At 45.3% G+C, this 24,722-nt stretch overlaps 6 protein-coding genes and 1 long non-coding RNA gene across 11 annotated transcripts; 3 read left to right on the top strand and 4 right to left on the bottom strand.

Moving 5' to 3' along the window:
* Positions 1–2: 2 nt before the first annotated feature.
* Positions 3–2,608, bottom strand: LOC6613986 (another transcription unit protein). Its single transcript, XM_002038406.2, has 4 exons — positions 2,470–2,608; positions 2,339–2,402; positions 1,482–2,274; positions 3–1,354 (listed from the first exon to the last, which is right to left on the bottom strand). Exons 1-4 carry the CDS (start codon positions 2,498–2,500, stop codon positions 62–64), a joined length of 2,181 nt encoding a protein of 726 aa, XP_002038442.1. The 5' UTR covers positions 2,501–2,608; the 3' UTR covers positions 3–61.
* Positions 2,609–2,858: 250 nt separating this feature from the next.
* Positions 2,859–8,675, top strand: LOC6613985 (regulator of gene activity). 3 transcript variants are annotated; one of them, XM_032720783.1, is made up of 9 exons: positions 2,859–3,481; positions 3,552–3,885; positions 5,359–5,494; positions 5,553–5,767; positions 6,080–6,329; positions 6,971–7,540; positions 7,857–8,061; positions 8,201–8,365; positions 8,424–8,675. In XM_032720783.1, exons 3-9 carry the CDS (start codon positions 5,362–5,364, stop codon positions 8,641–8,643), a joined length of 1,758 nt encoding a protein of 585 aa, XP_032576674.1. In that variant the 5' UTR covers positions 2,859–3,481; positions 3,552–3,885; positions 5,359–5,361; the 3' UTR covers positions 8,644–8,675. The 3 variants fall into 3 exon arrangements, with proteins under 3 accessions (XP_032576674.1, XP_002038441.1, XP_032576673.1); XM_002038405.2 differs by having other exon boundaries at positions 2,859–3,885; positions 6,080–6,311; XM_032720782.1 differs by having other exon boundaries at positions 2,859–3,885.
* Positions 7,752–9,507, bottom strand: LOC116801421. The gene is made up of 3 exons (XR_004361998.1): positions 9,332–9,507; positions 9,197–9,275; positions 7,752–8,084 (listed from the first exon to the last, which is right to left on the bottom strand). It is a non-coding gene; the product is annotated as an uncharacterized LOC116801421 (long non-coding RNA).
* Positions 9,508–9,596: 89 nt separating this feature from the next.
* LOC6613984 (interaptin) lies at positions 9,597–12,930 on the top strand. The gene is made up of 3 exons (XM_002038404.2): positions 9,597–9,808; positions 9,865–11,718; positions 11,784–12,930. Exons 1-3 carry the CDS (start codon positions 9,692–9,694, stop codon positions 12,816–12,818), a joined length of 3,006 nt encoding a protein of 1,001 aa, XP_002038440.1. The 5' UTR covers positions 9,597–9,691; the 3' UTR covers positions 12,819–12,930.
* Positions 12,919–14,699, bottom strand: LOC6613983 (O-phosphoseryl-tRNA(Sec) selenium transferase). The gene is made up of 4 exons (XM_032720784.1): positions 14,468–14,699; positions 14,275–14,404; positions 13,202–14,218; positions 12,919–13,142 (listed from the first exon to the last, which is right to left on the bottom strand). The coding sequence occupies exons 1-4, from the start codon at positions 14,594–14,596 to the stop codon at positions 12,967–12,969; spliced, it is 1,452 nt and encodes a 483-aa protein (XP_032576675.1). The 5' UTR covers positions 14,597–14,699; the 3' UTR covers positions 12,919–12,966.
* A 319-nt stretch (positions 14,700–15,018) lies between these two features.
* LOC6613974 (protein krasavietz) lies at positions 15,019–20,757 on the top strand. 3 transcript variants are annotated; one of them, XM_032720785.1, is made up of 9 exons: positions 15,599–15,863; positions 15,984–16,095; positions 16,797–17,045; positions 17,117–17,217; positions 17,795–17,933; positions 18,196–18,361; positions 18,618–18,861; positions 18,930–19,272; positions 20,009–20,757. In XM_032720785.1, exons 3-9 carry the CDS (start codon positions 16,808–16,810, stop codon positions 20,044–20,046), a joined length of 1,269 nt encoding a protein of 422 aa, XP_032576676.1. In that variant the 5' UTR covers positions 15,599–15,863; positions 15,984–16,095; positions 16,797–16,807; the 3' UTR covers positions 20,047–20,757. The 3 variants fall into 3 exon arrangements, with proteins under 3 accessions (XP_002038438.1, XP_032576677.1, XP_032576676.1); XM_002038402.2 differs by lacking the exons at positions 15,599–15,863; positions 15,984–16,095 and adding an exon at positions 15,019–15,124; XM_032720786.1 differs by lacking the exon at positions 15,984–16,095 and having other exon boundaries at positions 15,585–15,863.
* An 843-nt stretch (positions 20,758–21,600) lies between these two features.
* Positions 21,601–24,568, bottom strand: LOC6613973 (V-type proton ATPase subunit E). The gene is made up of 5 exons (XM_002038401.2): positions 24,465–24,568; positions 24,262–24,371; positions 23,529–23,741; positions 23,126–23,452; positions 21,601–23,064 (listed from the first exon to the last, which is right to left on the bottom strand). Exons 2-5 carry the CDS (start codon positions 24,292–24,294, stop codon positions 22,957–22,959), a joined length of 681 nt encoding a protein of 226 aa, XP_002038437.1. The 5' UTR covers positions 24,295–24,371; positions 24,465–24,568; the 3' UTR covers positions 21,601–22,956.
* Between the last annotated feature and the right edge of the window lie 154 nt (positions 24,569–24,722).

Raw genomic sequence — 24,722 nt, 5'->3', positions numbered from 1 at the left:
CATGAAAATTGAAAATTACTTTTATTGGTGTGATCAAGGAACGCACTTGAACTAGCCTAACCTAATCATCGTTGTCACTGCCCGATCCGCTGCCGGAGCCACTGCCACTGCCGCTTCCACTGGCCGACTTGCTGCTGCCGCCGCCGCTCTTCTGGCTGCCCTCGTTGTCGCTGCCGCTGGCGCTGCCTGCTCCTCCGCCGCTTTTGTTGCTGTGGCCGCTCTTGGCGCTGCCGGCGTCCGATTCGCTGTCGGAGTCGCGCAGCGCCTTGCTGGCCTTGGCCTTGTCCACCTTCTTGCTGCGACGCGCCTCGAAGTCGGAGCCCTCGTCCTCATCCGACGAGTAGATCGTAGATGCTTTCACCTCCGCCTGGCCGGCACCAGAGCCCTTCTTGTACCGGTTCTTGATGGCACTCAGGCTGATGGCATTCTCATCGTCGCTGCCATCGTCGTGCTGGTAAGACGAGGTACCGCCTCCAATCAGTGGTTCGCCCGCGCCCGGTTTCTTTTTCTTGGGCTGCGACTTGTGCTGATTGCGCATTGCCTGACGCAACTTGGCCTCCTCCTCCCTGAGCTGCGTGGGCCTATCCGTGGTGGGATCCTTGCCCACCTGCGTCAGGATCTTAATGCCACTGGTCTTGCTGGATCGATCGGCCAGCGACATGGTCATCTTCTTGTGCGTGAACGACTCCGTGGAATGCGGACGGAAAGTGAGCTTGGTCCTGAAGACCGACTGGCCCTGCAGACCCGTACCTTGGCGGACGAACAGATGATTGTGGTCACCTAGCAGCGGCTGCCTGTAGGCGTCGAAGATCTCGTTGCCCAGGTGAAGGGACATGCTGCCGTCGGACCAGCGCACGAATCGCGCATTAGACTCGCGCACCATGTCGCCCTTGTTGTTCATGTACTCTCGCCATCGGATCGTGTTGCTCACTTTGAGCTTGATGCGCTGTCTGCCCTCCTCGTCCATTGTCTCCTCTTCATCGATCTCGTCCTCGTAAGTTTCCGGATCAAACGGATGCGTGACCACTGACAAAAAGTTGGGAAGCTTGATAAAGTGCTGCTCTTTTCCCAGGTCTGCAGAGATGCGCGGAATCTCCACATCGATTCGGGTCTCCGGAAGCGGTTCAGGTTCATCCTCCTTGGGCGCCGGTGCTACTTGGCTTTCGACTTTATCCCGGGATCGCGATCTGGAGCGGGAACGCGAGTGGCTCACCGAACGACTGTGGGACTTGCTTTGACTGCGGCTCTTGGAGCGCACTGGGAATTTTCTGGCCGCTGGTCCAGTCTCATCCTCATCGTCACTAATATCATCGGCATCTCCAAATATGTCAGCTGCAGCCGGAGGTTTCTTTGCCTGCAAAATTGAAATGTACATATGTATAAGTAAGCAGAAGTATGCAAGGCTAAATCAGGGTTATTTTTCTTTAATTATAGAACTAGATAAATAACAATATATTTAAGTACTACAGAGTGTGCCTTACCCCATCCTGATTGGAATCACTGTCAGTGTCGATCAGCCGTGACTTCTTAGCTTTGGCGGGCGATTCCTCAATGTCGCTATCGCTGCCGCTCTTGTTCTTCTCTTGATCGGAGCCACTGGCCTTGCGTGCCTTCTTCTTGGGTATACCCATATCGCTGCCGGAGCCGGATGCGCTGCCACTACGACTTCTATTGGGCGACGGCGTGCCCGTCTTGGAACGCGATCTGGAAGTGCGACTGCCACTCCTGCTCCTACTTCTGCTGCGACTGCCGCTCTTGGAATTGGCACGCTCATCATCAATTTGCAGATTGGGCGAATTAGACCGCGATTCCGCGTTGCCACTGCCCTTAAGTGAACCGCTACGAGACCTGGATCGAGACCGAGAGCGGGCACTTTGTGCCGAACCAGATTTGCGACTCCGAGCGGATCCCGATCTGCGACTCTGGGCCGAAACTGATCTGCGGCTGTGAGGAGATCCCGATTTGCGACTTTGGGGAGAACCAGATCTACGACTCTGAGGTGATCCTGACATGCGACTTTGCGGTGAACCTGATCTGTGACTTTGTGGAGATTCCGGAGTTCCAGATTTACGGCTACGCGCAGATCCCAACCTGCGACTGTGAGCAGATCTTGATCTCTTACTACGAGCGGAGCCAGACCGCTGCGAGTGGCGACTTTGTGCAGACCCGGACCTGGCACTACGCGGAGATCCAGAGCCGGACCGGGATCGGGAAGACCTGGAGCCCGATCGGGAACGATCGCTGCCACTACCCGACCTGCGACTGCGAGGGGATCTGGAAAATTAGGGGAAGGTAATCAGCATTCTCCCGCCGCCGTGTTTAAATATCAAATATTTACCCGGGCGCACTACCTCCTTGCGGCGTGACACTGCGGCTTCCACTTCGACTCGAACCGGATGAACCTGCATACATATGTGAACAGTGTAAATATTAGTTACTCAGGCCTGGACTAAGCCATTAGCAACTCACCACTGTCGTCGTCCGAGTTTTGGCTGCCCATAATGCCAAGTAAATTTGGTTTAAAATCTGAAAATCTGCAATCAAGACAATTCGCGGCCGGGCAATAAAGTTGAGTTTGGGAGGCCTAGGCACTGTCACACTAATCGATAACTGAAATACGCGGGGAGGTCTTTGCACAGACGCACCAGATGGCAGCCCAATAACTGTTTTCGTCTATCGATTAAAAGTAAACAACTATTTTACCAATCATAAAGGCGAATAAAATTGATATTTTTAAAGAAAACAATTCGAATATTCTTTGAATACAGTAATCAATGCACCAAACCCTCTCGTTGCAAGCTAACGACTATCGATACCAACGCTGTCTCGATAGCAGATTTTTACATCCCTAATTCTTGTGTGTTTGTATTCGTGACAGCCACAAAGTTTTTTGCGGAACATTTTTTGTGTACAATTTAAAGCCATTTCGGGCGCTAAAGAATTGTTTACTGCCCTTCGATAGTGGATCGTAAGGACCCGGCTCCATTAAGTTCGAGTGCATTTTCGGGTCGGCGGCGTAAAAGACGCGCAAATCCAGCAGGGAATTTGACCAATTCGCTGCTTCGGGTGAAATTTCAATGAACTGAGAAAACAAAGACAGACACACACACAAACACACGCACAGGGTCACAGACACAGTGCTTGTGCAGCAGTGTAGTAAGAAGCAGAGACAACAGCGCAATAGCGAGCGATTATTTACTTACAAATAAAATACAAAACGGAAACATTACCAAAAAGCAAGAGCCCTGGCCAATCCAATCGGCCGAGTGTAACGTGCGCGACATTTGCATAAGCGTGAATATAGAAACTACAGTGGTCGCAAAAGCGGCGCAGAAAAAACGGACAACTTTTAGCCTCCGCCAGGCATCAACATCCTTCGACTCTCCTCTCTCTCTCTCTCTCTCTCGCTCGCTGTCTCTTCGGCACGAAGACCACGCTGCATACAGACGAGGCACATATACATATGTACAAACGCACAGCGGTATATATGCCATTTATTTAGGGACGACTCGGCGCGGAAAAGTACTAACTAACCTCGTTCCCGCTCCCAGATCCGCTACGGTTCCAGCTCCCGTTTCTCCGTTGCATCCTTTCAGCTTCCAGCGAGTGAGTGCTAGAGAGCGAGATACCCACAGCTAACCAAAGGCTGCCCAGTGGGAGTTAGCGGATTTTCATATTCCTGATTCGCCGATCCGTGATCCGTCACAGTTACGGTTACGGCGCCAGGACAACGACTCCTACGTCCTCGTCCCGCCGGCCGCTTTGGAATGTTAAATGCGGTGAGAACGATTCGATCAGTGTATGTTGTTGTTGCTGGACAGAGTGGAAAGCGAGCGTTAACAGTGGAAGAGCAAGAAGCGACAGTATCGTCTAACGTTAATTTAGGTAAGTTGCGCGCAGCCCTCCTTTCGGATCCGTCGTTCTTTTTTTGTACTTGCTAAATCGCCAGAGGTTAAATGGTTGGTTAAACACTTGTCCCCAAAGTTTACGCTAGCCAGTGAATTTTGTTGTAAGCGCGGGCGTCAGTGTTGCAAAGCGCCTGTTGGGTCAGCTGATAAAGTTACATGCGTTCAGGTAAAACATCGATGGAATCGTCAGCTAGCCTGTTAAATTGGCCCGATGGTGATCATTACCCTGCTCCCGTATTCCAGGAAGATTAGCTCCTTTAAAATTAAGTGCACTGGCATCCAGCGCGGGTAGTTTTTTGCATTCCAGACGAGTTCAGCACGTTGAAGTTCCGATAAGATAAAGCCGGTCTTTACCATAGGAAGGGTTATTTACATATTATGGTAATAGCAAGCAGCATCAAAACTTAACGGGCTTTTGCAGTGAAGTAAACAAAATTCGACTAACTCGGTGGTGAATTGTTGGCCAGTAGTGGAGATAAGGTATAAAGCTTTGTATTTTTCAATGCTAACTGTTTTTACTGTACACCTTTTGCACTGCCACTGACCACTACCTGCATAATTGATCGAGGGACAAGTTGAGCCGTATATCCTTTTGCACTCGCCCCGCTCTCCTCCCACTCCCTTGCATCCTGGTGGCAGTCATTCTGGTTTTCTCACCCACACCATCGCCATTGTCTTGGTCTCCATCTTATCCACACGGTCTGTGCATGAGTGTGCCCACGACAAAGAGGAACGGCAATAATTGCCGCAGCCCATGCTTCTCGTTCTCCACCTCCTTGCTCTGCCTCTCAATTTGCTCTCCTTTTCTCCTTCTGCTTTGTTTGCTGTCCGAATTCGTTTCGCCAATCGACAGCTGATGCGTCGGCCATTTAACGGATTCACTTGGCGCGGGCGATTTTGTTTATAGCTTTACTATAGATTGTGGTCCTTTTTTTTTGGCATCCCCCTTTGCCGTTAAGATAACATTTCCTATATATGGCTCCAAGCTGCTAACCCACAAGGTTGTTAGTTTGTTTGCTCAATACGCATATGCTCGCATTTAGTGTGCGACAATTATCTGCGGGGAGCCGATTTGTTATCACTATAGTCCCCCTCCACTGAGTCACACAGTTTTTTTTGTAAACCCTTGTTTATGGGCGAAGAATTTCCCTGATTCAGACATTTGACAGCAGTTCTCTGATTACTGCGCAGATGGCTCCGACGAATTATGTTGCGAATCATCCCGCATATTCCCAATTGCTTGTATTTACCGTAATGTTATGTAACGTGTAATATTCTCCAAAATAAAGGTATATTTGTTTGTTGTTGCCAATAGGAAATCCCAAAACTATTACAAATTACGGTTTAAGTGATACTTCGATGTCGACGCTGATACGATATGGGTTTTTCTTTATGGCTAGATAAGCAAGCAAGGCCGCAGCCTAATAACCGACAACCCCTTCCATTGCAGATTATGGCGAATTTAAATTTTCAACAACCCCCGAGAAGTATAGCGAACGCGGCGTTAGCTGGCCGGACAACAGGCGGATTCGGTGGTAGCTCCCTGGCTGGCCATGTGACGCCCACGTCGGGCATGTTTCAAACCGGTAAGCAATTGTCGCCCAAAGTTTTTGACGCAGCACCAACTCACATTTGTTGCCCTAGACTTCGCCAACTCCTATCCAGGAACGGCGAACTATGGACAGGCGCCGCAGCAGCAGCAACAACAGCAGCAGCAGCCCCAACTGTCGCCGAACCGGAATGCCCAGCTGTCGGTCGGCGGACCCGCCATCTCGAGCGGCAACCGGAACGCCAACCTCTTCGGCCAGCGGCAGTTTGTGGAGCGGCGAGCCATGCAAGGATTGGGCAGTGGTCCCATGGTAAGCAGAGCGGCATTACAACAAATTCTCACTCCTCCAACTCGGTTTTGTCCAAGATACTCAAAGTAAAACATTTAACAATATCTATAAGCATTGACTTTAGATTGCATCAGCGAATCGTATCCCTGATCGATCAGATTTATATAAAAAAAAAACATTTTTGATACAACGGATTATACATTACTTTCAGAAGTTACAAATGCATTCATATTACATAAAAAATGTTCCATCTATTAAGATTGAGTTGGAGATGTCAGGCCTAATTCTAAAACAATTTGTTGAGACTTAGCTAATCATAATCTCTTTCCGCAGTCGAACATGGGCAACTTCATGCAGACGGCTCGCGGCGGCTACGGAACGGGCGGAGGCGGTGGCGGTCCTTTGAATAACTTCCACGTGTTCGGCGGCGGCGGTGGGAGCGACACCTCCACGCCTGCCCTGCTCGATCCCACGGAGTTTCCCTCGCTGACGAATGCGCGCGGCCAGAACGACCAGACACTGCCCCAATCGAATCCGCTCCAGCCGCCGGGCAGCAAACCCTATGGTAATTTCTTTACCTCTTGTGAGTTGAAATCAAAATCCACTTCTTTTTATTTATTTCTGTTTTTAAAACTACGATTAAGAATCAGCTGTATGCGTGGTGTCTTGTGATCAGCTCATTAAGCCCACTTAGTTATGCTACGCTGTATTTGTGACTAAACTCGGGTGGTGGTTTGGGTATGGTAAACGCTGCAATAACAAAACTAGTTTCAGTCAAGGACATTAACTTTGGCTACGTTGGTCCAACCGAATACGGACAATACTAATGGATTCAGAAGAGCTTGTGCAAGTCAGAGTTTGAAATGAAGTTGTGTCACAAACAATCGAAACGTTGATAGATCGATTCCGGATTATACAGCAAGAATATTATGCAATTTTCTTTCAAACATGATCAATGAATAAAAAGAAACTGTTCACATAATGCAAGCGACTTAACCATTTATAAGTTCGTATATAGGTGAAGGATAACTTTTGATTCACAGTAAAATGTCTTAAAACCATGAGCAAATGCTGTTTGGACCATATCATTGATTTCAATTGGTTGAGGAAAAAGAAAAGAACTAAAATCGTGTGTATTGTATGAGCTTTAACTGCTTTAGTACGTCATTTCTTCGCTTCACTCATTCGCCCTGGGCGACCTTCTTGCTCCTCTTCTGCTTTCAGTTGGCATGGTGAAGCAACCGACGTCAGAGCAATCGGAGTTCACGATGTCTAACGAGGACTTCCCTGCGTTACCGGGCACCCAAAACTCGGACGGCACAACGAACGCGGTGGGGAGCGTCGGCGGAACAGGAGGCTCCGGAGGTGCGTCCACAGAGAACCACTTGGATGGCACGGAAAAGCCGATGAATTCGATAGTGGTCAGCGGATCAGCGAGCGGCAGCAGCGGTTCCAACGTCGGCGTTGTAGGCGGCAATGGTCTCGGTGCCGTTGGCAGTGGTATAGGGGGCTTGGCAGTAGGCGGCGGCGGAGGAGCTGGTAGCTCGGGAGGCGGAGGAGTCGGCGGCAATGCAGCCAGCGGCGTTGTCGGCGGGTCCCATGTGGGACTGGTGGGCAGTAACAGCGGCATTGGCGGCGTCAACAGCGTACCCAACAGCAATGCCATGATGGGCGTGGGCGGCGGCCTGGGCAGTGGAAGCGGCTCATCTGGGAGCGGAGCGGGCGGCGAGCATCTGAACGATAATTCCAGCAACGATAAACTTGTAAAGAGCGGCGTGCAAACTTCGCCAGATGGTGAGTGCCGGAACACCTCTCACAACATGTAGTTAGTTCCTAAAGCTGAAGAGAGCTATTTGATACCTTTTGATAATTTGGAGCTTAGAAAACTCTAGCATACGGATGATTGATGCGATTTAATCAATTGTCTTGTTGGTTTCTATTATTATTTGTTTCATATTATAATTCAATGATTTTCCTGCAAAGCCCATCACAAAATCCCAACAGCTTTACTTTACTATTCACCATTTTATTCACAAATAATTGTACCATGAAATCTTTTATTTACTTAAAAATTTAACAAATTTACCTTTCGTTCGTTTTGCATAATTAGGGAAGGTCACAAACATACCAGCGACCATGGTGAACAACCAGTTCGGCATGGTTGGCCTGCTGACGTTCATTCGGGCTGCAGAAACGGATCCCAATCTGGTGACGCTCTCCTTGGGCACGGATCTCACGGGTTTAGGCCTGAACCTGAACTCGCAGGAGAGCTTGCATACAACCTTCGCTGGCCCCTTCGTCGCACAGCCCTGCAGGTCAGTTTAGAGCTGCAACATTGCTAGATTACATAATAAACTCACATCATTTAATTGTTTATTGAGTACTTTTGAGTAAGAGATGTACCAGGAAAGTTGGCCAAAGTAGTAACATTGGATTTGCATTTACTTTTTGCAGAGCACAAGACGTTGAGTTCAACGTGCCACCCGAATATCTGATTAACTTTGCGATAAGAGACAAACTAACAGCGCCTGTACTGAAAAAGCTGCAAGAAGACCTGCTCTTTTTCCTTTTCTACACGAACATCGGCGATATGATGCAATTAATGGCAGCTGCTGAATTGTGAGTACTTCCTCCTGCGCAACCCCATATATGTACTAATACTCTGCTTCCATCGCAGGCATAGTCGCGAGTGGCGGTATCACGTGGAGGAGAAAATATGGATAACTCGAATTCCTGGCATTGATCAATATGAAAAAAATGGTACAAAAGAGCGCGGCACCTTCTACTACTTTGATGCGCAAAGTTGGAAACGTTTGTCCAAGGTTTTCCAAATAGATGCCGAGAAATTAGATAAATGTCCCAATATAAGTGCGTTTATGAATGGACAGTCTGTATAAAATTAATAAAAATGAAAAAAATTGAAAAAGAACATATGCTGTTGTTTTTGCATTGCAACAAGGACACTCAACACTAACTGAATAATAAGTTTTATTATAAAAATTAAAAACAATCCATTTGAGTTTTTCATTTAATACGGTGTTAGGATATACATACATATGTATGTATATGTATATGGATGTATGTGCAATTTCTGTACTACTGATGCTCACATTTGCCTGTCAAAAATTTAAAGGGATTTATTTCTTCTAAGTTATCTCTATGTGGCTCACCTTCTAGATAATATTCATATTTATATATATTATATAATTCTTTATAATGAATCATTTCATTTTGAAGCTGTTCGGTATTATGAAATAAGCGGACTGTCATTAAATAAAAAAAGATTCTATAGATGCATAATTTGTGCATACAAGCCACTACCACGCCTTTGAAAAACGATTTGATATTTTTTTTTATTTTGTTGTGCTTTTGTCTAGCGCGATATGCCAAAACATTTTGGTCACACCCACTCTGATGCCCAGTTTGTATTACCATGTTTGAAATACGTACCTGTTATCTCGACTATAGCGCTATCTTGTTTTTCATAGATACATATGTATATTCCATCAGTAGATCACAGCAGCTCCACCTATCGACGATACGACGAAACAATAGTTGGCATGATAAACATACATACATACATACAGCAAAATATCATCTTGAAGCTTGTGTATACCAGGCAGATTATAGCTCTTTTGTCGGGACCACAATCTTTTCGACATATCGGTAATTTTTTAGAAAGATAATTATTTCTAAATTTAACAATTATAGTGTATGTACAAGTATAGAATAAAAACCTAATTCTATTTCCCTACATTATATGTAGTGTGAACGGCTTGTTTTCGCTACAGAATCGCTTACTGCACTTAACAGCACGCGTTGCTATGTTAATGTCAAAGGTGTCAACAGAAGCAAGAGGAAGAAAATTAGAGTTGCCTACGAAAACAGCGCCTGCGCCTCGGAATTTATTTGAATTTGCTGCTTGTGGCGTCCCTTTAGCCGAATATGAACACGCCAGGTATAAGCCTCTTCCAGGGGGCGGATGCCCTTAATCTAAATTCCACACTGGACCGTCAGGAGGAGGAAGAGGCGCTGCAGGATCAGAAACGACGCGAGGAAGAGGTAAGCGATCTGGGAAATCCTGGTAAACAATGTCATCGATTCCAATTCTACGCAAGCTTGGACGGATTATGGTGAACGCCTTCGACGATCTGCTAGATGAAGAGAACACAATCGACTCGACGACGAATTACCAGTCGGAACTGGAACAACAGCCAGTTCTACCCAACTACCCATCCCACCCGCACCATAAACCGCTGCAGGACGATGCTCAGCGAGCCAACGAGATCGAGATGCACCGCCTCCAGATACTGCTGGAATCTAAGAATAACGAGCTGCAGAACGTCAACCAGGTGGCCAACACTGCGCACAAAAAACTGGATGACTTACAGAAGCACCTATCCATCATGCAGGCTGAGCTAGACCGCGCCATTCGCGAGAAGCAGAACACCCACGAGCTGCTGGTGGAGACCAAAGAGACGTGCTCCAATAAGGACAACGACCTCGACAAGCTGCGGTCGGAAAAGAAGCAGTTGGAAGAAGATAACACGCGATTAGTTGGTCAATTGGAAGCCGCCAAGACCTTGCTTACGGACGTCCAGAGCAAATATGACATGGTGCAGGCCAGTAAGCAGAAGTGGGAGGAGCGTAACGCCGACCTGCGTTTGAAGCAAATGGAGGAAGCGCACCGAGCCCAGTCCGACCTGCTGCAGCAGCAACTCTGTCAGATGAAGGATCAGCTTGATCGCAAGCAAAATGAGTTGGATCAAATAAACTCGCGCTACAATGCTCTGCAGTCTGGTCACGAAACAATGCTCGTGGATAAGGCCGCCAAGATTAACGAGCTTAGTCAAGCTTTGGATGAGGCCCAAATGCGCTGCAACCAGCTAAGTGCAAGACCCGATTTGCAGGCTGAAAATCGTCGGCAGCAGCAGTGCATCGTTGACTTGAAAGCCCGCATTGCCAATTTGGAGCAAACAGTCGCTTCGCTCCATGAGCGCCTAAACGAAACCACCACGGAACTTGACCTGATAGATTCGGTTATTCAACAGCATCAGGCGGACGAATCGCCTAGTGTTCGGCTAAGTCAAATGGGTGGATCGCGCCTTGTTGGTAGCACACCACTGAATCCTCTAGACAGAGTCGGTCACATCAAGCAGGAGTTGTATCGCGCACTGGGCAACCTGAAGAACAAGCGGGAAGAAGTGCGACGCCTAGAGAAGATGCTGGAGGAACGCAACCAGGAACTGCGTGTGCTGCGCGACCAGGAGAACCAATCCCTGGTTCAGCTGGAAACCCTAAACGAAGGCAAAATGCGGTTGGAGAACAAAGTGAAGGCCATGCAGCAGGAGTTGGAAGAGCAAAAGCACAGATCACAGCAGGAGTCAGATGTGCACTCACAGCTGAATTCCATTGTGGCCGAGAGGGATGCACTGAAGGAAAAACGGCAGCAGATCGAAGAACAACTGAGGAAAGTGGAGAAAGATCTGGAGCAGCTAAAGGAGCAGAACGAGAGCCTTCAAAGAAATTACGATCAGCTTTCACAGGAAAATCGGCAATTGCGAACCCGAGAAACTGCCGACAACCTGCGCTTGGAGCTGGAACGCCACAAGATTCTGTTAAGGGATTCCCAGAGCGAGGTCGAGCGACTTAAGAAACTGTACTCTGACATCGCCACAGACAAAGAGTCATTAGGCTATGAATTGAGAAAGCTGAAGGAATTGGACACGCTTAAGGAGTTGCAGGATCAACGCCAAAACTTGGCCACAGTTCAGCGAAACTTGCAGCTGGCGGAGATGAAATCCGAGGAGCTCAAAAAGCTTCTGGAAACGGAGAAACTCAGCCACGAACGTGATCTGCAGGCCTTGCGCCAAAAGAGCGAGCGGGAAAAGCGCGAAGAAGCCGTTGCGGTGGCCAAGGAAAGTTCCGGAAACTGCAGCAAGTGCATTGAAAGCATAGCAGAAATTACCAAGGTAAGCGACAACCTTTGAGACGTGCCAGTAAACTTAAAAATCTTTTATATCACCCCGGTTTTTAGTCGGAAATTCAGTTGTTGAAGCTTCAGAACGTGAACTCAATGCAGGCCAAGGAATTAAAAGAATTGGAACACGCGCTGGAGCAGTCTAAAAATTTGCAAGCCGAGATGCAGGAAAAGATCGAACTTTCAAACAGGCAGGACGAGCTCATTAACGATCTTAAGGAGAGGGCCAAGCAATTCGAGGCGTACATTAGGCAGCAAGAGGAGCATAAGCAGCAGAATAAGTGTACGCCCAGTCCAAAATCAAACTCAGTATCCCCGTCTGACCCATCGCCTAAAGAGCTCACCCAGAATCGAATAAGGTTGATCGAACAACGTGTTCGCGATGAGATGGCCAAACTTTTTGCAGCAGAACTCAAGAGGTTTACTAACCGGCTGCAACAATCCGAAGAGCGGAGCCAGTGCCTCCAAAGGGAATACCAAGCAGTGTGTGCAGAGCTACAACAGCGGCAAACGGAGGTGGATCTGCTAAAGCAAACTATCCTTGCAGAACGCGAGAATATCGATGAGATTCTGGCCGGCCGGGAAGAAAAGCAAAAGGAAATGCTGCAGAAGTGCCGCCAGGAACTGCAAGCGAAGAACCAGCGAATTGCCGAACTGCTCCGAGAAGTGGAGGAGCAGCACGCCAGCATCGACTCAGAAAGGCAATCTATGAAGGCTGTGATGGCTCAGTGGGAGAAACAGCGACAGTCAGTCGACCAGGTGGAACACCACTGGCGCCAGCAGCTGGAAAGCCTGCGTTCGACACACGAAGAGGCGATGCGATCCGCACAGCAGCGATATCAAAGTGCCAAGCGCACCGCCCACAATTACAAGTTGTATGCCGAGGACAAGGAGGCACACATGAAACGCGAGTATGAGCGCATTAAGCACGAGTACGAGCTATCACTCGCTAAGATCGAGGCCACCATGAACCAGCACCTGGAGCGGCGGAGTCGCGAGAAGCACCGCGACAAAGAGAACGTGCCCAGCAATAGCAGCAGCGACCCAATCGCCAGCTCGAATAGGAAGCCCAAAGGCAATGGTCCCAGCTAAGACTTAGGAAAATAGATATATGTATATGTAGGTCTCTTTAGTGGATTATCGTTATTGCATGCACTGCCAAATTGTATAAACAAATAAAAGTCGCTGTACATTCCTAACAAAATTGTGTTTATTAACTACATCAAAATATTATTATTTTTCATTTGATTGTTGTTTCTAGTAGGCTCATGGTTTTATCATTTTTAGTTTGAAAAAGCTGCCTCCAGCACTTGCTGAAAATATCGAAGAATTTGTCGATCTCCTCTCGGGTTATTCCGATTCCTGCCGCTACAGTCAGGTACGGAACTTGCAGGTTGTTGCGGTGGGAGCCGAAATCTAAGCGAAATATTATAAATTAATGTCGGAAAACAATGACGATAGTTAATATTACTTGCCTATAAATTCATGCCCGTCTATAGTTTTGTTTTGGCCAGGAACTATCACTCTTGCTCCGGAAACTCCACGCATGTGAAGCATGGAGCCGAGCTGGGTGATGCTCTTCATCTGATCCCCAGCCATTGTAGCCAATGTTATGGCCAAGGATATGGAGTTACACCTGCTGTCTAGAACAATCTCTCCGCGAAGCTCTGCGAATTTCCTAAGGTTCTCTCTAAGGTAAATGAAGTTCTCGCCCCGCTGATCCATAAGCAATTGAAACCCATTGCGCCCAAGTGAGAGTAGCGTCATCAAAACGTCTAGAGACTGGGAACCACTAGCTCTCCCCGCATACGTACTAGCCACATCGTGGAGCACACTCTCATTAAAGCTGGCCACAATGGCACTACCCACTGGCACCAGCAAATTCTTGTCGCTGCTCTGGACAAAGAAATCAATGCGTCCGACTCGATTGGCGCTCTCCAACTGATGAACGATTTCCTTTGCCTGCAACCCATAGGCATTATTGACCAGATGGGGAATCTGCCATTGTTTGGACAGCTTGGATACTTCGGCAATGTCATCACTGTTTCGTGGAGCAAAACAACTGGTGGTAGTGTACAGGCAGAGGATGCTATCCACTCCCAATGACTTGATCTTTTCTCGAAATAAATCTACGTTTGTATTCAGGGACTCTCCTTGAATCAGGCATGGGATGACTACCGGCTCCAAGCCCGCTGCTGTGATGGCCTTGAAGCAGGACTTCTGATCGATGCGGGACCAGAGCACATACTTCGCCCCGGGTCGCCGCTTGCGAAGACTCTGCAGGCACAAAGTCAATGTCATGCCGGTACACATCGGCACCAAAAAGCAGCCGGCACAACTGGGCAGTCCGATTCCCCGAATAAGGTCCAGAATCAGGGCATTTGTGAGACGAGCGAGCAGCGTAGAGCCAGCTGCCTTGGGTTGTGCCTCTAATAAGTCTCCAGATCGGCCGATACCATGACCGAAGTTGTAGTGCCGGCGAGCTACGAGTTCTGAATGACAAATTCATTACGGTGGATTTTGCCTAGGGAGCAGTACAGCAACTTACTGCAGGCTGTTCGCGCCTCCCGCTCTCCCAGGCCGACCTTATGTGGGTAGTTATTGCTGTCCAAGGAAGCCAGCATGTGCACCAGCTCCTCGATACGTTCATCGGACCAACCATTTTCCGGAAGCTTTCGCTAGAAAAGAAGAATTATCCCTGGAGTTATCAATTGATTTGGGTTTAATTTTTGTTTGTTTACCTTTTCGAGCAGCTCCTTAAAACTGCGCTGCTTGCTGCGTTGCGCAGCCAGTCCCAGTTGCAAATAGTTGTCCGGCACTAGTTTCTCGGGTATATTGACATTATTAAAGTTCATTTGGCTTTGGGTCATGTAAATATTAACAGCAAAAGTAAACAATGTCTATCGCCGCTATCAGGTGCGCCAAAAAAACATAGTTCAATTTGCTTACTGAGCAATTTACACGGCGATGCCATGTTGTTTAAAATAGGGAAATGGACACATTTCGATTTTATATAAAGTCTCAGAGGAAATTTATAGAATATATATAGGCCTATTTTCGTAAATAAACTTCTCGCAACGCTACTAAAATGGAAATAACTTAACTTGTTCAATTTGCTAAGGAAAAATATGAATTTTGTTACTGCAAAAATTACTTTTGTAGAACCGTTGAGTTTCCGTTGAAAGTACGGCAGCGCTGCAGCAATTTGAGGTCCGGATAGTGGGGCCAGCCAACAGCTTCACCAAAATGTTGCCACCATCTGGCCACTTTAGTGAGCGCTCTACCATTGCGTACGGAGCAGACCACGGTCATACCGCAAGTCATCGAGAAGAAGCAGCCCAACAGCTACGCAAAAAGTTACTTCTATTCGCAGCAAAACAGATTTTTTTGTTTTAATCGTAAGTATAGGAGTGAAAAATAGCGCTAAAGTAGACCTAAGTACACAGAAGGGCAAACAGGGCGAGTAAAATCGCGGTTCTGCTCATTTCTCTGGCCATGGCGAATCCTTTGTCTGCGCTTTCGTTGGAAAATGGGTTATGTACGATGTACGAACTGCGTGCGTACCTAAGGCCAGATTAGTCATCGGGCAGCCATATATTCATGCAAAAAATCATTCGGTGGCCGCGGGCCTTTGTTCAACTGTACCTGGTTCATTATTTAATAAGCGCGACAGCAATATGCACACTTTGAACCCCCATCCCACATTTTTTCTCACCGTTTCCCCCGAATTTTCATTTTCCCCTGTGCCCTCATCCCGCGTTCGCCATGTCAATGTATCGCTTCAAAATGGCGCCGAACCACATGTCTTCGTTATCGGCTCGTCCGCTTCGTTCGTGCGCTCGTGTGTCGCCTCATTCGCTCTCCGAATTTCGTTTAACAAAGTGGTGCGCGCAGAGTGGCGCTGGATTCGAGGCAAACAACACATACCACATATACCTAGTAACCGATTGTGATAGCTGTTAAAAATAGAATTCCGGACGTAGTCTGAGCAAAATTGTTAACGTTTATATTGAAGGCACAAAAGTAAATTCCGTTACAAAAAATTATATTTTCTATTTGCTCTCCCCTTTCCATTGTTGTTGAGTGTGTGTGCGTGTCAATTTTACAGTGCAAAAGCTCGCTCATAAGAAAAGAGAGGTAAGAAAAGAAGAGATCTCACATCTGTCTCTTGGTTTTTCGTCGACTCGAGTGAGAATTATTAGTCAGCCAGCGCTTCGTGAGGTTAAATTAAATTACATATTCTCGCACGCTCTTTAGTTGTGAAAAAGCAACAGGCGCACACACACACACTACACTCACACTCGCCCGAATTCGAGGACACGCGGAAGCGGCAAACACAGGGCCAGACTTAATATCCTTGGGTGAAAGTGTAAGTTGCCGTTTCTTATGTACCAATGTGTACTTGAAAGCCTAGATAATTTAATTTGTGCGTTTGCGTTTTCGCTGCTTTGGCAATTTCCCCAGCCAACCAGCGCACAGTCATCGGCCGCTTTTGTATGTGTACAACATGCACAATGACCTCGTTTCCCCAACGCGCTACCTAACACAGTAACCACGTCAAAATTTCACTTTAGTCTGCGTTTCTTTGTCGATTTCTTGGTCGGGCGGTTCTTCTTCTCGCCCCGCCTCTCAATTCTTTTTATTTCTTTTGTCGACATTATCAAACTGTAAAATGCAGAGTGCGTATATGTGTGTGTGTGTGAGAGAGAGAGAGAGAATTAAAAAGAGATGTGAAGTGTGCCCGTTCTCCGCTCTTGAATGTGTGTGTTTAAGCACATGTACGCTGGCATTTTTAGGTTAAGGCTTCCTTAGGCTGAGTTTTCACTAGAGTTTCTACTTAAACGACGGTCATAGGTGAAAATGTTGTAGTTTGATTATGAGCACAACAAGTATTCATATTCAAGGAACGGTTTTCCACCGCTTGGAGACCACCTTAATCAGTTTACACTAAAATTAAGAGAAATCTGAAAATGAATCTAGTGGCCATGATAATGTAGTCTAGTTAGAAATAAAAACTTACAGGGGCAAACCGAAACCGCCTCCATCTCTGATCCACTTTTAACTTTGCAGCAATTTATTGTATGAGTCAAAAAACTGAAAGACCAGTGCTATCGGGTCAACGCATCAAGACCAGAAAAAGAGATGAAAGAGAAAAATATGACCCAACGGGATTCCGTGATGCGGTCATTGCTGGTCTCGAAAAAACTGAAGGCGACCTGGAACAAATCTCTAAATATCTAGACAGCGCGGGCAACAAGCTCGACTATCGTCGCTACGGTGAAGTTCTCTTTGACATATTGATTGCAGGAGGTCTACTAGGTAAGTTTCCCATTGCAAGTGATGTGTGTAGTCTCTTCACTGACCGCTTTCCATCCTCGTTTCAATTGCAGTGCCTGGTGGTTCCATATCTCAGGATGGCGAAAAGCCGCGCACAAGCTACTGCATCTTCGATGCGCCCGAGAGCATGGAGAGCATGCGCAACCATGAGCAGGTTTGTAATCATTCAGCAGCTCAGATTTAAATTATGATTATGACGAAACGAAAATTAGTTCGATTGCATCACAAGTTGAGATCTTGTTGTTTTCCAAGCTAAAACGTTTATTTAGTATTCAAAAGTATGTAATTCGTGAAGTGGCTGCATATCATTAGAGCTGATTATAAAGTTTTAAAATGTAATCAGTGTCAAGAATATGCAATAACAATCGACACATTTACTTGTCTTTGGATTGTCCTAAACACTAACGTTCTGAAGATTTCTTATGTGTCAACAACTATTCTCTATTCAACACTATATATTTATATATATGCATGCAAGCACTGCGAAGGTCACGCTATTGAATCAAAGTGCATATTATTAGAACCGGTTATGCATCTCAACAACTCAATCGGTGTCAAAATATGCAAAATAAAAAGCCACATTTTACTTGTCTTTATTTTGTGAAATTACTACGCCAGCAATCTAAAGATTTCTAATGTTGCAACAACAAATACAAAAGCTCCTGCCTTGCGAGCACAGTAAAATTTCACCATCCGCTAACAGGGGCAACCACACTTTCTACCTTTTCCAGGTATTTGTCAAGCTCATCAGACGGTACAAGTACCTTGAGAAAATGTTCGAAGAGGAGATGGGAAAGGTTCTATTATTCGTAAAGGGCTTTACTCCTAGTGAACGCATCAAGCTTGCGCGTATGACAGCGCTCTGGTTAGGTAAGTCTTAACATTTGTGAAAGCCTCCTGTGATTTGCTTACGTCTGCCCATTCGGTCTTTCAATTAGTTGTTTCGATGAACGTTTGTTCAACTTGCAGCTGATGGGCTAAAGTAATCCTTCTCTTGGTATACTGACTCTTGGATGAACTAGCCACATCCAAGGGGCACGAGCCCAAGGACACGATTGCTAGCTGGCCGTCTAAACTTGTGTTGCGAAAACCGTTGACTAAGCCAATATTCTACCCTATTTTTGATCCACAGTCAACGGCTCTGTACCGCCAAATGTTTTACTGGTACTAAACAACGAGCACCTGATCAAGGATGGCATTGCTCTGGAGTTTCTACTAGAGCTGTTCCAGACGTTCAAGCAAGAGAAGGGCATTGCATATCTGATTCAGGCGCTTAAGAAGGGTGGACTGGAAAGCAAGTAAGTTTTTAGTTGTGATTTGTTTTTAGCCCCGGAATGTTCTCAGGAAGATGACTCAATGATCCAGTTGTGCATCTTTAATTGATATTCCTAGAGTAAGAAAGTTCGACGGAGTTTTACCCATTTCGCAAATGAACTTTCGCTTCATTTGGGTGCTGATTTAATTTCGTACACCTCAATATGTCATTTAAGGTTTATTATCGAATGCGTTAACTTAAAATATTAATAATGGTTCAACTTTTTCACTTTATTCCAGACTTATGGACTTTTTCCCACCGAACAAACGTACCGAGGAATATTTTAAACAAGTTTTTCTTGACAAAGAACTCAACGAGATCGTTAAGCTGCATAAGGCTCAGGCTAGCCAGGAGGCGAAGCGTGAGTTGCAGCAGGCGCTCATCGATGATATCAACGATGAGAAGCCATATCATGAGATAACCTCTGACATTAAGGACTTCTCGCAACGCACCAACATTCCCGATCATGAAATAATTGTTATTGTAAGTCGATGCGTAAATAATCCGACTGGATGATTTCCCTACTAAATCTCATGTATGATCTTCACCAGATTTGGTCCACCATCATGTCATTGGGCGAATGGAACAAGAAGGAGGAGCTGGTTACCGATCAGGCTGTTCGTCACCTGAAGAACTACTGCCCACTGTTGCAGGCTTTCGCCTCGACCGACCGTTCGGAGTTGGCCCTAATCTTGAAGGTGCAGGAATTCTGCTACGAGAACATGAACTTCATGAAGGCCTTCCAGAAAATCATTTTGTTGTTCTACAAGACCGAGGTTCTGTCCGAGGAGATCATCTTGCGCTGGTACAAGGAGGGCCACTCAAACAAGGGCAAAATGCATTTCCTTGAACAAATGCGAAAGTTTGTCGAATGGCTTCAATCAGCCGAAGAAGGTTAGTATTGTTCGAAAACTGTTATCAGCGTGCAATTTTTGAGAATGGTCTTGACTTAAATAGCTTGATTCTGGTACGTAATTGCAAGAGAAATTTGGGTTTTTTGCTTGCCTCGTTGCTTTCGATTCACTGAACAACGTAGGCCAATGAAAACCTGGACAATATAAGTATTCAAATTATGTTTCCTTTGAAACTTTACACAGTGCACTTTTTGAGAATGGTCTTGTCCTGGATGACATTTTCATTGTACAAAATTGCAAGAGCATTTGAGTTTTTGCTTGCCTTGTTGCCTCACAAAACCCGAGCATCAAAGGCCAATGAAAACTTGGACACAAATAGCTGACTCCACCGAGCATGCTTCTTACCAAGCTTTTAAAGTGTTCCCATTATTAGGAACCAGTTTTAAAGGGTTCATGTACAGTATGCCAGAGCGAAAGAATGATTGGGTGCCCATATAACCCAATGCCGTGGTTAATTTGGCCAATAATCGTTTGGACAGCTGCATTTGTCCTAGTCCGCATGCACACTCCCCTCATAAAAGCTCCGAACGTTTGCTTCGTTCGATTGAGCCAAGCGGAGTTGTGCCAGAGCATTTGAATGGTTGGGTGTCCAGATAACTTTCCATAGTTAAACTTGGCCAATAATCATTTGGACAGCATAACTAGAGCTGCACACCTTTTTAGTTTGTACCACTTGAAGACCCCATACTGACATTTTGTATCCTATTGCCTTTCAGAATCCGAATCTGAGGACGAACAAAAGAATGGCGAGTAAGAACTTGGTTGATGGCTAAATGAGGATGAACACAAACGGAGCCGCCCTTTAGCATCCCCACCCAAAAATTCGAAACCAGCACCTGCAACAGCCAGTCGAACTATATATAAAACTCACCCCCATGAATAACGTCATTTTGAAAACTCCACCTATATAAAACTCAAAAATTCCAACAATAAAGGAGAGAGTAAAAAAAACATGCTAGAAACTAAACGTTTGCAGTCCAGTCTGATATCATCCACGAATCGAATCTTCACTTAGTTCCCGTTTGCAATATACCGGCAAACCCAGATTAAATATGTTAATAAATGTTTCAAGTGGAAACGGCAGCATGCTCCAAATTAATAAAGAACATCTGACCTCCAATATCGTCGATTACTGCGACTGGAGATCCGCGAAGTTGTTACAACAATAGGAAACCAAAAGAGAAACCGTAGAGATGCTTTGTGTGGATACGGGGACGTGTTCCGTTTGTATGTTCGCATTATTCTTCAATCAATTGTCCCCACATATATGCGTTTAACAAGTAGTACTCACTCTCGAAGGATTTGCCACGGCGACGAAAGGAAATTAATAAGTTGTATTTGAAAGATCAATATCACCTAGCAAAGTTTCGTCTAATAAAATCTATGGATTTACGAAATATAAGATGCATAGACTTACACATGTATATGTATAAAACCATTAAACGAAACAACCCAAAGTATTTAACTGAAACGCTGGGAAAGCATTGTATTTAAATTTGATTGGCATATTGGGGCATATTCTTGTTCAACAATTTTAGTTGACATGTTGTAGTGTCTCATCAGTTTATTAAGTTTTTAAAAGCTTGAGGTCCGATTCTATATTTTGTCCTTAATGTAACTATCTAAACGTTTGTTAAAAAATCAATTCCAAATGCTGGATTCCCAGTGCTGCAACTTCGATTATTTTTTACGTTTATGGTTACAGATATGATGGCCAAATATAGTCGTCATTCTTTTTTTGTATTTTTCTAGTTTGTACTCTATGTTCACGTACGCACCTGAAATTTACATACATTGAATAAGACATCTGCCGAAAAGTATGCAGCACTATTTGGGTTCGGAAGACAGAATGTTTGTGAGTAAAACAAGTGAGAGTACGCTTTTGAGATACGCGTTATTCGCCTGGTTTCAGATTGTCAGAAAGTCAGATTGTGGGCGTGGCAAATTGCCACTGGCAATCTTCTAAAGCAAACTTGTGCTGCATCCACGTTACATAAATCTGCATGCTTAGTCTAGACTTTCTGACTTTTTTATACTCTAGCTTTTCATGCGGACAAACAGACAGACGGGCATACGGACATGAGCAGATTGACTCTGCTGATCAAAAGTGTATATATATACTTAAAAAAGTCTGAAACTCTTTCTTCTACATGTTTTCAACGAACCAAGTATAATTTCTTACTCTACGAGTAACGATTATAAAAAAAGACTTATTTGAAGTCCTAGATTGAATTTCAGTCCAGTTTACCCCTTGTCTTGTTTTTAGGATCATTAGAACATTGAAAAAGGAAGATGTTATATAGTTAAGTTTAGTTTGTGGAAATACTGTTTTTATTCAACATAAATTTTGTTTAAAAGTAATTTTTCTTGCATTTTGTATTTCATGTAATGTATATAGTACTCAATGTTATATAATAACGCATATGCTATTTGTATTTGTTTGCTAAACTTTTAGTTATTCATCATATTTGAACAATTTCGATTTACTTGGTAACTTGGTTAGAAAATGAGCTAGAAGAATACACAATGAACATTGGCGAACATGCGAATACAAGGTTCAAATAGTTCCTGCTCCTGTATGCTAGTCGTGTGTATGAACATGGTGTGTTGATTTTTAGAGTCTGATATGATGGCGCAGCGACAGGTGGAAACGGTGGCAGTTCGGCAGTCCCCTAAATTGCAAAACTAATTTCCATTTTTCTATATTTTCTTTAAGTAGTTATATAAGGGTGTGGAAGCTGCACTTAATGGTCAGATCAACAAACTTAGCTACTTGGGCCGCTGGGCAATACTTCATCGTCGTGGGTGCATGTGTAATGGGTTTAAGTGTCGCGTGCTAAGCAGTGTGTATTCTATACTCTCGGTATCTCAACAACAACAGACATTGATGATTTTCGGGGCTTTCGTTGAGCCAGTGACAGTTGCACAAGCGTCCGTTGCCCTCGAAGCAGCGAAATCGGGGGTTTATGTCCATTTCGGTGCTTCGCTGGGCAACAATGCTGTGTGGTCGCATGCGCAACTTGCCAGCGGCTCTGTAAAAGGGGCGATCCATTGCCGGTGTTCCTTCTGAACGCTGCACTTGATAATTACAAACATAAACGACATAGACATATATAAAGTTAACAAAGACTACAGAAAATAATGTACAATCAACGAGGGCAAAACTGAAATAAAAATTCTTGGACAGGAATGTATGCAAAATTTTAAAGTGTATGTATACAATATTAGCACATGACTGGACCTACTGCTCAGAAATATGTGCATATGTAAAAAAAACGAACAAACTTTAACAAACTCGTATTATGCTTTCGTATGCTCCTAGGATCGTGTCCTCTAAACTATATAGTAAGTATTGGCATACAGACATATATATCGGAGAATATATATGCGTGTTTAGTGTGGTTACTATTAAAACTGTTGCGTACACAAGGACCGAAATGCTCTTGAGTGTTTCAGTTTCACTATACAAAGACAACGGCAAAAGTATTTTGAAATCGAATATAATCCTAGCTGTTGCCTCCTGACTGCCAAAGGATGAGTTTACTTGGGTTCAATATTTAGTGGGTGGAGCTTCTGTTGTAATAACTTGAACTGTTCCTGCTGGATAGGTGTTGATGCTGGTTCTCTTTCTGGTTAGTTATGTTTTGTTTTGCACTTATAGAATTTAGTCGGTGAATTTGCGATTGACGTTGCGGCCGAAAAGTGCGTTACGAATCTCGGGCACCAGCTGCTGCGAAATGAGGTCTAATCTGGACTCCAGCGTATTGGGCACCTGAAGTGGTTTGTTAGATCAGTTGGGATTGCTCTCTCTCCACCGAACGGACAGTACTCACCTTGATGCGTCCGTTGAGGGCCAGCAGCTCAACACCACCGCAGGTATCAGCAGAGAGGAAGTCTTTCTCGTCGATGAAAAGCTCGACGTTCTGTTTGATCTGGGCCTTGTATTGCTCCACGGCGGCAGGCAGGACGTTACGTACCAGGGGGACGTCCACCTCGCGGCAGCGCAGGATCACCTTGGGCTCCATGATCTGGAACAGGCCCTGGACGATGAGCTTGGTCAGCACAGTCTCGTACTCGGACTGATTCTTGGTGACCTCGCCGAGACGTTTGCGGGCATCATCCAGCACGCTGCTCACATGGTCCTCGCGCACTTTCAGCACCTACCGGGGATTACGAATGATAAAAAATTAGGTGTTTTCCGGTGAAGGTTAGGGCCACCAACTGGACGACACGCACCTTCAGACGAGCCTGGTTGAGCATGTTGGAGGACTGAATCTTCTTCTGCAGCTCCACTTGCTTCTCCTTCTTCTCGTAGTACTCCATGATCTTGAGACGCTGCTGCTGGACCAGGCGTCCCTTCTCGATGTTGAACTCCTCCTCGGCCTTGGCGTCGATCTCCTCGGCTTTCTCATTGGCCTCCTGCTCAATGAACGCCATCATGTGTTTGATCTGAAACAGTTGTCCTGTTTAGTAGTTGCCTGTGTGTCACATGATAACTGGACATGATAAATGGACGAGGGAGACGTCCAAGACCCTAGCCTCTATTTATTTTCGTTTTTTTTTTCTTTTGATAACGTAAGGGGTCCGGTGGTCGTGTGACAGAGAGTGCGAGTGTGGGGTGCAGGGCTAGTCGTCTCGCTCGAACACATTGCCGTAATGCGGGGGCCGTGTCACATGACCAGTACGAATTTTTACACACTTTTTTACGCAAACTATCTGGACAAATAAATTGATGTCTTTTCATTAGCGAACAAATATGCCAAAACTCCGGCAACTCCCAAATGACCGGGCCGAATTGGAAGGATGTCAGTCTAATTGGACTACTGGCAATGAAAAGTTCACATGACCTGGGAGATCCCATGACTTCGCCATCTTTATTGCAAAGGCTAACTTTGGAGAAGCCTCTAGTTTTGCTTGTTTCCCTACGACCTTGATCGCCTGCCCGTTTCCAATCCAAATTTTCAATTACCTGCTTTTGTACATCAGCATCGCTCAGTGCCATTTTGACTGATTTTTTTCACTGCACAAACCGAAAGGAAATTCAAGTGTTTCGAAGAAGCCCACGTACAACAACCGTGCCTGGAAATAAGTTGAATTAAGCTAATAAATTCACAGACGAGCTGAGTTGGAAACGGCGGACCAACACGAGGAAAATGGAAAACGATAAGTTACTTTGCCTTCTGCCCAACGTCTGAAAATTTTCACTGCAAATCGATCATATGATTTCACGAAAGTGTGACCCTGCGATAGCATGGGTAAAAATGTGTATTTGTTGGAGCTGTCAGACCACCGATAGACGATGTAATTGTTATCGCATTTGTAACAGATGGGGGTTTCACCTTAATCGACTAGGCAGAAAACGCATGCGATATATTTTGTTATATAAAAATAATAATGAAAAATCCTTTTGGTTCTTTAAATATAAATAAT

This window comes from Drosophila sechellia, chromosome 3R (genome assembly GCF_004382195.2).
Source record: "Drosophila sechellia strain sech25 chromosome 3R, ASM438219v1, whole genome shotgun sequence".
Taxonomy (NCBI): Eukaryota; Metazoa; Arthropoda; class Insecta; order Diptera; family Drosophilidae; genus Drosophila; species Drosophila sechellia.
Note: the sequence above shows the minus strand (reverse complement) of the source record. Positions and strands in the feature narration are given on the sequence as shown.

Coding starts and splice junctions, on each gene's coding strand:
- LOC6613985 (XM_032720783.1), top strand. CDS start 5,362: ATGGCGAATTTAAATTTTCAACAACCCCCGAGAAGTATAGCGAACGCG. Junction 5,495..5,552: donor GTCGGGCATGTTTCAAACCG/GTAAGCAATTGT, acceptor TTGTTGCCCTAG/ACTTCGCCAACTCCTATCCA. Junction 7,541..7,856: donor CGTGCAAACTTCGCCAGATG/GTGAGTGCCGGA, acceptor TTGCATAATTAG/GGAAGGTCACAAACATACCA.
- LOC6613983 (XM_032720784.1), bottom strand. CDS start 14,596: ATGACCCAAAGCCAAATGAACTTTAATAATGTCAATATACCCGAGAAA. Junction 14,219..14,274: donor GGAGGCGCGAACAGCCTGCA/GTAAGTTGCTGT, acceptor TTTGTCATTCAG/AACTCGTAGCTCGCCGGCAC. Junction 13,143..13,201: donor AGACGGGCATGAATTTATAG/GCAAGTAATATT, acceptor TATTTCGCTTAG/ATTTCGGCTCCCACCGCAAC.
- LOC6613986 (XM_002038406.2), bottom strand. CDS start 2,500: ATGGGCAGCCAAAACTCGGACGACGACAGTG. Junction 2,275..2,338: donor CAAGGAGGTAGTGCGCCCGG/GTAAATATTTGA, acceptor CTAATTTTCCAG/ATCCCCTCGCAGTCGCAGGT. Junction 1,355..1,481: donor GTGATTCCAATCAGGATGGG/GTAAGGCACACT, acceptor TCAATTTTGCAG/GCAAAGAAACCTCCGGCTGC.
- LOC6613984 (XM_002038404.2), top strand. CDS start 9,692: ATGAACACGCCAGGTATAAGCCTCTTCCAGGGGGCGGATGCCCTTAAT. Junction 9,809..9,864: donor AGAAACGACGCGAGGAAGAG/GTAAGCGATCTG, acceptor ATTCTACGCAAG/CTTGGACGGATTATGGTGAA. Junction 11,719..11,783: donor GCATAGCAGAAATTACCAAG/GTAAGCGACAAC, acceptor CCCGGTTTTTAG/TCGGAAATTCAGTTGTTGAA.
- LOC6613974 (XM_002038402.2), top strand. CDS start 16,808: ATGAGTCAAAAAACTGAAAGACCAGTGCTATCGGGTCAACGCATCAAG. Junction 18,362..18,617: donor AAGGGTGGACTGGAAAGCAA/GTAAGTTTTTAG, acceptor ACTTTATTCCAG/ACTTATGGACTTTTTCCCAC. Junction 18,862..18,929: donor ATCATGAAATAATTGTTATT/GTAAGTCGATGC, acceptor GATCTTCACCAG/ATTTGGTCCACCATCATGTC.
- LOC6613973 (XM_002038401.2), bottom strand. CDS start 24,294: ATGGCACTGAGCGATGCTGATGTACAAAAGCAG. Junction 23,742..24,261: donor ATGCTGATGTACAAAAGCAG/GTAATTGAAAAT, acceptor CAACTGTTTCAG/ATCAAACACATGATGGCGTT. Junction 23,453..23,528: donor TCAACCAGGCTCGTCTGAAG/GTGCGTGTCGTC, acceptor AATCCCCGGTAG/GTGCTGAAAGTGCGCGAGGA.